The 10,523-nt window shown below is 44.7% G+C and overlaps 1 protein-coding gene across 1 annotated transcript; it reads left to right on the top strand.

The window, feature by feature from the left end:
• The first annotated feature begins 146 nt into the window (after window positions 1-146).
• Window positions 147-9,964, top strand: EIF2B1 (eukaryotic translation initiation factor 2B subunit alpha). Its single transcript, XM_065890424.1, has 9 exons — window positions 147-159; window positions 1,033-1,134; window positions 3,552-3,688; window positions 3,798-3,914; window positions 5,662-5,778; window positions 6,330-6,394; window positions 7,618-7,693; window positions 8,984-9,109; window positions 9,800-9,964. Exons 1-9 carry the CDS (start codon window positions 147-149, stop codon window positions 9,962-9,964), a joined length of 918 nt encoding a protein of 305 aa, XP_065746496.1.
• The last annotated feature ends 559 nt before the right edge of the window (window positions 9,965-10,523 follow it).

The raw sequence follows: 10,523 nt of genomic DNA, 5'->3' as shown, positions 1-10,523 counted from the left end.
AAGGCGCCGGAAGTGGAGTGCAGAGCCTTGCAGAGCCGTGCTGTACGCTCTCGGTCACTGTGATTCGGAGCCCGCGCGGTCGCTGGGCCCATCCAAGTGGCGCGAGCGGCTCTGGGCCCCTCGGGCCCCGCGGTCCAGAGGGCACCATGGACGACAAGGGTAAATTGGGGCGCGACGGGCCTGCTGGGCCTAAAGCGGAGCCGCGCAGGGATCCCTCCACCTCGCACGCCCAGACTGGGCTCCGGGAGAGGTCACTTTCCAAGCTCAGGCTGTTTGGCTGGATGTGGTTCCTCTAGTCACAGCTAAAACCACTCGCTGCTCCTGTATCCAGGGAATGGGTCCTGGGGGTATCCCCGGACACCCCTTCTCCCCACGCTTTCCAGTGCCGTCCAAAAAAGTGAGATTTCGGACGCATGTGCAGGTCTTCGCAGTCTTGATTTCCTCTTATGTGAAGTACGAGTAAGACTCCCTGCCCTGTTGGATCTGGTACTAGAATTAAAAGAAAGGCGTATTTGATTTGCTTGTCTAATGTGGTTATCAAGGTGTTTTATTAAGTGTAGAGCAAGGGCAAACTAATGTGTATACAGTACCTTTCATGTAAAAAAAGAAATAAGAGCAGGGTGGACCTCTGCATCACATACATGTACATATGTATGTAGGTGAATACGCTTGACTTGGCATAGACTGGAGGGTGCAGGAGAAATCGGTAAGGAGATGACTCTGGGATTCTTTCCGGACTTGGGGTCTAGGATAAGGGGGAGAATGACCTTTCACTACCTTTTGATGGGGCTTAAATTTTATGCCATTGTACATGGCTAGCTTTTGCAAAATGAGAGAGAAAGAGTTTGCAAATAGTAGAGTGATGTCATATCTATTCCCGTCAACATTTATGGTGCCCCTGAAGCCAAACACCCTGCAAAGAAAATATTTTTTAAATTAGTTTGCTTTTTAAAGTCAACAGTCATTGATAAGCTCTCTGGTCGTCTATCCTGCTAAATGAATTTGATGAATCACTTTTTTCTCCCTTCCCAGAGTTAATTGAATACTTTAAGTCTCAGATGAAAGAAGATCCTGACATGGCCTCAGCAGTAGCTGCCATCCGGACTTTGCTGGAGTACTTGAGGAGAGATAAAGGTAAGGACGGTCATCCTCCATCACTCCAGGTGTTAGGAAAGTCTGCTCATAACTGTTAGAAGTGTAGCAAGTGAGAGACGGATGTGTGCCTACATAAGGTAATGCAGCCCCAAACTCAGCTCCTCCCTCTTTTTCTGTCCTTTTAATGTGAAGAGAGCCCTCAAGTTATCATTGAATGGGTCTCCTTTCAATGAAATATACTTTGAATCAGGAATGACCTTATTGGCCTTTCTCACCTTCTGAGATGGCCCACGCTCTGTCTGTGGAGTGTGTTTCTCTCTAAATAAATCCACTTCGTATCCATCACTTCGTCTCTCACTGAATTCTTTCTGTGATGAGACATCAAGAACCTGAGCTTCATTAAGTCCTGAAGCCAGGTGTGTGATCTCAGTTGGAAGACGGTGCGTTTTGGCTGGGTTTGAGTCCCGGCATGTGGGTTCAAGTCCCAATCTGAGGTGCACCGTCTCACTTTGAGAGTAGCAGCTGAAATTGGGAGGATGCTGTGGTTCTACTCACTACAATAGCAGGTGAGTGCAGGGAGCCACCCAGATGGACTGAAGGGGCTAGACCAGCATAGATCCTGCCAGGGTCCCCACTGAATAGTGGGGAGTGGAATCAACATTGCAGAAGGTTGGGGTAATGAAAAGAAAAGGAAGAGAAAGAAAGAGAAAGTCCAGAAAAGATTTGGGGAGGAGAACAGAACCAAGAAATCTCAGAAAGCAAGCTACTGTATTTTTTAACACTACATAAAACAATGGAAGAGGGAGCTCTGTGGGGTTAGAAAAGACAACTGAACGAAGTCATTTTCTAAAAGATCAGGAAAACTCATTTCACTTAAAAATGAAATGATTATGTCCAAACCCCATTAAAGTTACTGTAAGGAAGACAGAATGAGAATAACATCCCTGCAGACAATGAAATCACACCAAAACGTAAATAAATAAATAAATAAACCCCCCAAAAAAGAGCAACAACCAGAAAAAAAAAAAAAAAAACATGCTATTTCACAATGAGCTAAATTTTTTTTAAATGGTACAAGACATGAGACATAATATAAATCAGATTTAGAAAAACAGAAATGTAGTGATAGAATTCAAGAAACAATTAGAAATAAAAGAAAAAAAAATTAAAAAAAAAAAAGAATGACCATATTATACCAGGTTAACTTTGAAGCTTAAATTATAGCAATAGTTGAGCTTTACAAGGATTTATTGAGCTTCTGTCTTGTGACAGTTTCTTTGCAGTTGCTGTAGAGAATGTTCCAGTATAAATTCTGGTTTTAATGTCATCGTGATTACTACTAATTCAGACATCCTAAATATAAGCATCTGGGTATAAACAAAATAATAACAATAAAAATAATAAAGCGTTCTTCTGTTTTGTTTTGTTTTGTGTTTTGTTTGTTTGCGGTACAGGGGCCTCTCACCGCTGCAGCCCCTCCCGCCGCAGAGCACAGGCTCCAGACGCGCAGGCCCAGCGGCCACGGCCCACAGGCCCAACCGCGCCACGGCATGTGGGATCTTCCCGGACCGGGGCACGAACCCGTGTCCCCTGCATCGGCAGGCAGACTCTCAACCACTGGGCCACCAGGGAAGCCCAACAAAGTGTTCTTTAATCTGAAGCGCTGGCCTAGAGATGCATGTCTCTAAGGCAACCTCCAGCATCTTCCCATTGCACTTACAATAGCATCCAAACACCTGGGACTTCCCTGTGGTCCAGTGGCTAAGACTGCACTCCCAATGCAGGGGGCACGGGTTGGATCCCTGGTCAGAGAACTAGATCCCACAAGCTGCAACTAAGAGTTCATATGCCACAACTAAAGACCCGGGGCAGCCAAATAAATAAGTATTAAAAAAAAAAAATCCAAACACCTAAGCCTTACCTACCCCACCCCGCAGACCTCTTCTGTCACTGCTACTTAATTTCCTTCTATGCTATCCCTCACTGAGCTGTGCTTCACTCTGGCCTCTCTTTGTTTCTCATACCAAGTTTATTCCCTTCTTGGGACCTTTGCGTTTATAGTCTGCATCTGAGACTTTTCCCACTGGATCTTTACTCGGCTGGATCCTTTCTTACTCAGGTCTCTGCTTAGGCCTGCACTCCAAGAGACCACCCTTGTTAACTCTGTCTAAAGTAGCTCCACCTTTCTCATCATTCTGCTTTTTTCTGTCCTCATTTCAGTCTGTAATTAACTTGTTGATTTCTTTGTGTGCTTGTTTACTGTCTGCCTCTCCCACTAGAAAGGGAGTTCCGTCAGCTGGGACCCTGTCTGTCACGTTCACTGATGTATCTCTACAATCTAGAACAGCGCCTGGCATACAGCCTGCACCCAGTAAACACTGGTTGAATGAGTAAGTGAATCACAGACCCATCAAGGGTCAAAAATGAACGTCACATTCCTCGTGTGATCATTCCAGGGGAGACACTCCAAGGCCTGAGAGCGAATCTCACCAGTGCCATAGAAACCCTGTGTGGCGTGGACTCTTCTGTGGCCGTGTCCTCGGGCGGGGAGCTCTTCCTGCGCTTCATTAGCCTTACCTCCCTGGAATACTCCGTAAGCCCCTGCCCTCCTCGGTTACCTCTCCGTTTCTCTGTTTGGCCACAAATATTCTCAGCTTTATCTGGATCCTCCCCTTCACCTCATTTTGCTCTTTTCTTCCTAGGATTACTCCAAATGTAAAAAGATCATGATTGAGCGGGGAGAGATTTTTCTCAGGAGAACATCACTGTCGAGAAATAAAATTGCAGATCTGTGCCATACTTTCATCAAAGATGGGGCGGTGAGTAGATCTTGATCATGTGTGGTGATTGGGAGCAAGGACTTTGGAGTTAGACTCCTGGGCTAAAATCCTGCCTCTGCCACTTACTTGCTGTGTAACCTTGGACAAGTTACTTAACCTCTCTGTGCTGCAGTTTTCTCATCTGTTAAATAAGGGTAATAACAGCACCTACCTCATAGGGGTGTTGTGAGGATTAATGAGATGGTATGTGTAAGGACTCTGCACTATGCCCGGCACATAGTAAGCACTGTCTAAATGTAGATATTATTATCATAGGTGGTTGTCATTTTAAACAGGCAGAGAAAAACCCTGGACAGCATGGATGATTCTTGATTTGATAAGGTGTCTTACTAAAAAAAGTATTTTTTATTACTGGATATGTACTAAATTAATCTGAATTAAATTAACACAGCTCTTGTCATTGGTTCATACTGACCGTCTTCCTGCTGAATGTTAGCACTGGATTGAGATTTTTTCATCTTCATTCCAAACGCTCTTGCAGAGATACCACCAAGTGTTTATAAGCCGAGTGAGGAAAGACGGGAGCTGCACATCAAGTCAGTCTCCCAGCAAAGGGGTCGTAAAACTTTTATGACATCTCTCCCGGCAGCACGCCTCCTTTCTGCCATCTAAGCCTCCATAGACCATAAAAGTATTCACTTGCATCTGGACTCTTGTCCACTGTTTAGTACCCCTTTCCCAATTTTTGAAGTCTTTTTTTTTTTTTGGAGTATGTTATTAAATAAATGACGTAATAGATGCGAGTGGAACTTGTACACAAGCCAGCTGCAAACAAAGCCATCTTGGGGCCAAGTGGAGGCAAGCCTGTGACTGCCTCTCGCCGAGGCCTTCTCCTTCGGACAGACTCGCTGCAGGATTCATTTGCTCTAGTGGAGTTGAATGTGTAATAACCACCCGCATCAGTGCTATTTTGGCTAAATTTCCAGCACAGCTGCTTAAATTTGAAAATGCAGATGAACCACCTGGGGATCTTTTAAATGAAGATTCTGATTCAGTCGGACAAGGGTGGGGCCTGAGAACCTACATTTCTAACAAGCTCTTGGGCGAGGCCCAGAAAGGAGCTAGGGAGCTACGTCCCTCCTCCTTGCTTACACTGTCGTCTGCACTCTGTTCCCCAGAGCGGAGATTATATCTAAGTATCTGCAAATTGTATCCAGTCCACAGATGGGTTGTGTTTACCCCAAACAGCGTTTATAAGTTTTTAAAAATTAGTTAGCTAACATTGAAATATTGGATTTTCAGCGCCTCTAGAAAAACCAGATGATCTGACCACAGTGGGCCCACATGACAACAGCTGGAGCTCAGCCTTTCTACTCTGCTGCTGGCCCCAACCGGCCCCTTGCATTCCTTTATGCTACCTGCCTGGTGCCTGTATGCCCAAGAGTGCGAACCATGTCTTAGAATTAGGGAAGCCAACCCAAAGGAACCTAACAGAGCCTTCAGATATAAAGGCTTTTGTATCTGAGTAACACCACGTGGAGATGTCACTTCTGCGCTTGCTACGGGAAGAGGAGACCCATAATATATTCCTCTGGCAGAAAACTTTTTCAGCTTGTATATGGGCTTAAAGTCAGTGTACTATCAAGGATCTCCTTTCTGATTACAGCTGATTTGTGAGAAAGCATATGGAGAAGCTTTAGGGTACCAGGAACACGCATCAGAGGGTCATAGAGTATGGGTGATCGCCAGAAGCTTGCCCTTTTGACAGAGCTTTCTGTGCCCACAGAGAATATTAACTCACGCCTACTCCAGAGTGGTCCTGAGAGTCTTGGAAGCAGCCGTGGTGGCCAAGAAGCGTTTCAGTGTGTACATTACAGAGTCACAGCCTGACTTATCAGGGCAAGTATCCTTCCATTTGGTTATGAGCCCAGCAGTCCTTTTAAAGAGCGAACTGAGGATTAGAATCCATTGTAAGAGGAGCCAGAATAGGCCCCTGATTTGCCAATCAGTCAGCATTGCCTTTGACAGTGCCCATTCCTGCCCCTGGAAGAAAAATCACCGTGAATTTGAAGTAGGTCACAGTACAGGATCTAGGGGTTTTAGTTAGTACTTAAGTCAGAGGAACAGCAATTGAAAGATTTTTATCAAGGAATAGATAATTCACCTCATATCTAGCCAGAACATAGTAAAAGAAAAACCCTTTTTTTCTGAATTTACATATCTTTTTGTATCCCCAAGAGCGTAGTTCTCCTAAAACAAATACTTCCTTCTAAAGGACCCAAATTCTTGTTTCCTTAGTCCAAAGTCTCAGGATGTGCCCCTTAATCCATTAATGTGAACTGAGTTTCCAGCTAAAGTGATTTATCATTGTCCAAATTAAGTGACTCACCATACACCACTATGAGACTTTCCTGGACTTTTTTCTAATGTTCTCAAACTGTCGCTTTCAGTAAGAAAATGGCCAAAGCCCTCTGCCACCTCAGTGTCCCCGTCACCGTCGTACTGGATGCCGCTGTTGGGTAAGTGCCTGGCTTCCCCCGCCACAATTACTCTTCCTCGCCCACTCCCAGGGGTGGCTTGGAACAGCACTTCCAGTTGGAAGGTTTGAGTCTCGTTCATAAAACTGGACTGGGCAGCGTCCTGCCTCTTAACTGATAGCTGGGCTAAACCAGCAAGCTCATTATAAGGCCTTGATAGTGTACAGACAGGGCTATAGGATGTCAGGGAGAGGGGGAGTCATTTACATGGCGGTATCATAGTGCATTTTAAGAGCAAGGTGCAGAGGTCAGGTCAGCACATGTGACCAGTGCTCCCTCTTCATCTGAAGACACGGGCTGCCCTCAGTGGCACTCTGGGATTCTTCGTCTCACCTGTGCAACTTCACTCCTAAAGCCCAGGTGACATGCTCCATGGATTGGCAGCGTGCCTCCCAAGAGAAAACAGGAGTAAAAATCCCTTGGAAAGGAAACACATAAGGAGATGATTAAGGAAGTTAGGAATGTGTGTAAGAGTAAACATTTTAAAGAATTCTACTAATTGCTCATTTTATTTTCTTTTAAGATTTATTATTTATTTAGTTCTGGCTGCGTCAGGTCTCAGTTGCAGCACGTGGGATCTTTTGTTGCGGCACACGGGCTTCTCTCTAGTTGAGGTGCACGGGCTCAGTAGTTGTGGCGCACGGGCTTAGTTGCCCCGCGACATGTGGGATCCTAGTTCCCCGACCAGGGATCAAACCCACGTCCCCCACATTGTAAGGTGGATTCTTTACCACTGGACCACCAGGGAAGTCCCTAATTGCTCATTTCAAAAGGTAGATTGGCCTTCAGCCTACCTGCAAGATTCTTGAATTACATAACATTTTTTCCAACTTCAGATCACATCAGGTCTTTAAATTTTGTTTGTATTAACGTAGAAAGGAAAATAGAATGTGCCACATATAGTAAGGATAAATGCCGGGTCATGAAATCCTTGCTTCAGCTACACACGTATGCATGTACATTACTGGGTGGCAGGATGAGTTACATGTCTTATTGTGGTGTCGTGACCAAAACAGGTCTTGGTGCCCCTGTAGCAGAACCGGTAACGGTGCCAGCGGTTGTCTCATGAGTTCAGTGCTCTTTGGAAGACAGTTATGAGAGGAACTTACCTTGGTGAAAATGGAGTATTAATCTTTGCAGGCGATGTTGCTACTAAGAAGAGCAAAGACAAGGGAGCATTAAAAAATTGTTTTTAATTTCCTTAGCTACATCATGGAGAAAGTGGACCTTGTCATTGTTGGTGCTGAAGGAGTTGTTGAAAACGGAGGAATCATTAACAAGGTAGGAGCATCAGTTCTCCACAGGCCCTTGCTCAGGGCGTGGAGCTACATCACTGACCTCAGACATCCAGCTAGCTCTGTATTGTTAACGATTCGTTCCTCTAACCCTGCTTAGCTTCAAGACTCCACCACTGCAGCCAATGGCTTCCCAGTTCCCATGAGCCATTGCAGCGGTCAAATTTTGTTCAGATTTCTTCCTGCTTTGGAGACTGATTTGTGTAAATTAGGAGAATGTAATTTATATATTTTCAAAACATGCTTTAACTGGAATTGAGTTTTTGGTTGGTTCTTCTTTTTACTGGAGCATATTTGACATCAGTATAATGTTTCAAATTTATCTGTTGTTTAACATGGAAAGATTTCACGATAGTTTGTTGTATGTGGTAATATATAACATAAAAATTTGCCATTTTAATCATTCTTAAGTGTACAGTTCAGTGGGATTCATTACACTCACATTGTTGTGTGGCCATCACCATTGTCTGTCTTCAAAACTTTTACATCACCCCAAACTGTCACCATTAAGCAAAACTCCCCATTTTCCTCTCCCCATCCCCTAATCTTTCTCCTTCCATGATTTTTGCCTATTCTAGGTACCTTATATAAGTGGAATCATACAGTATCTGTCCTTTTGAGTTTGGCTTATTTCACTTAGCATGATGTTTGCAAAGCTCATCTATATTGTAGCATGTGTCAGTGCTTCATTCCTCTTTATGGCTGCATAATGTACCACATCACATTTGTTTATCCATTCATCTGTTGATGGATACTTGTTTCTATCCTTTGACTATTGTAACTAATGCTGCTGGGAACACGGGTGTACGATTACCTATTTGAGTTCCTGTTTTCAATTCTTTGAGGTATATACCTAAGAGTGGAATTGCTGGGTCATATGGTATTTCTGTGTTTAGCTTTTTGAGGAACTGCCGAACTGTTTCCCATAGTAGCTACAGCATTTTACGTTCCTACCAGCAACGTACAAGGATTCCAAATTTCTCTACATCCTTGCCAACACTTGTTTATTTAACTATAGCCACCCTAGTAGATGTGAAGCGGTATCCCATTGTGGTTTTGACTTGTGTTTCTCTCATGACTAAGAATCTTGAATATCTTTTCATTTGTCTGTTGACCATTTGTATATCTTTGGAGAAACGTGTTTTCTTTTTTAAAGGTCTTCTGTAATTCCAAAGCCAGAAGTACATATATTACGTTCACTCACATACTTTCTGTTGCTTCCACTTCAGATATGCCATAAGATCTCACCCTTCTCCGCTTTTCTCTGACTTCCCAGATTGGAACCAACCAGATGGCCGTGTGTGCCAAAGCACAGAACAAGCCTTTTTATGTTGTTGCAGAAAGTTTCAAGTTTGTACGGCTCTTCCCACTAAACCAGCAAGATGTCCCAGATAAGTTTAAGGCAAGAGTTTTACATATTTGAAGGGGTATTTGAGTCTAAACTGAAACCTTTGAAGAAAAACGCAGTGCTAAGAATGTTCCATTAAGTTACTCACTTCCCACTATTTTTTCCAGTACTCAGGATACAAAGGTAAGTTGGTGGCTGTTGAACAGCCTAATTTGTCCCCAGAATTTAAGTCTTTGTCTCTCATTCAATTAAGCACTAGATACAGGCCAAGGAGGCAGGGGAAACTGGTAATAGTCGAAGTTTTGGCTCAGCTGTCTGGGCTCACTTGCCATCTCCACTACTTACTAACCATGTGACCTTGGGCAAGTCCTTTCATTGTAAGCTCTGTGAACTTCAGTTATCTGTACAAGGGTTATGACAATTCTGAGATAATCCATGGGAAGAACTTAGCACATGCCTGGCACTTAGTAAGCACTCTATAAATGCTCTAAATGGTTGTCTTGAGAGGTCTGGAGGAGTTAATCCAGCACACCAGTGAGGGGACACATGGCTTAAGTTTTTCTTTAATGATCTGCTCACCCAAGCCACACTCGTCCCCCTCGCCAGTGTGCCGCACAGCTGGCCTCCCCCCGTTTCCAGAGAGCACTCTGAGGCAGGAGCACACTAATTGCTCAGGCCAAGGCCTCTCCAGTTCAGAGCCCTGAGCACATGGGGCAGACTAACGTATGCTTCCTGTCTCCTCAGTACAAGGCAGATACTCTGAAGTCCACACAGACTGAACAGGATCTCAAAGAGGAGCACCCGTGGGTCGACTACACCTCCCCTTCCTTAATCACACTGCTGTTTACAGACCTGGGGGTGCTGACGCCCTCAGCAGTCAGCGACGAACTCATCAAGCTCTATCTGTAACCGCCGGGCCCTTTCCTGCCGGCGAACAGCTGATGCTGGGAGCAGCCTCTTGGCCCCTCAATGAGCCAGGCCAAAACTGAATTGTTTTTTTATGAAATTTTATCGACTAAGGACTTAAAATCATACGTCTTGGAGAATTTTTTATTCATTTCAGTCCCATCTAAAATATGTTCATGGTTCCCCTAGAACCCAACCTAAATTGTGCTTATGGTTTCCAGACACTTTCATTCATTTCCAGTTTCCAGAAATACAAGTTAGATTATTGGCTACTTGACTGATGAAAGAAGATGTGCCCCGTCCCCCTCCCTTCATCTTCCCCACACTCCAGACTTTACCTGCCAGAAGCATCAGTGAAAGCCATGCAGGCCTAAGAGAGCAGGGGTCCTAACTGCGGCCAGGCGCCCCTCCAGCGACCAACAGCCACCCAGGACGCAGGCTACACGGTGCCGTGTGAGAAAGGCAGGAGACACTTGCTGAACCTGCATCAGGCTTCCAGCAGTGGACGTGAGAACCCAAGACAGAAACAGCGTCTTTGGCAGGAGTACCCTGCACGCCTCAC

This window comes from Phocoena phocoena, chromosome 13, assembly GCF_963924675.1.
Source record: "Phocoena phocoena chromosome 13, mPhoPho1.1, whole genome shotgun sequence".
Taxonomy (NCBI): Eukaryota; Metazoa; Chordata; class Mammalia; order Artiodactyla; family Phocoenidae; genus Phocoena; species Phocoena phocoena.
The sequence above is the reverse complement of the archived record's forward strand: the minus strand, read 5'-3'. Positions and strand labels throughout refer to the sequence as shown.

Excerpts from the sequence above, each read along its gene's own strand:
- EIF2B1 (XM_065890424.1), top strand. Across the intron at positions 6,395-7,617 it reads GTACTGGATGCCGCTGTTGG|CTACATCATGGAGAAAGTGG; the intron begins GTAAGTGCCTGG and ends TAATTTCCTTAG. Across the intron at positions 9,110-9,799 it reads ATGTCCCAGATAAGTTTAAG|TACAAGGCAGATACTCTGAA; the intron begins GCAAGAGTTTTA and ends CTGTCTCCTCAG.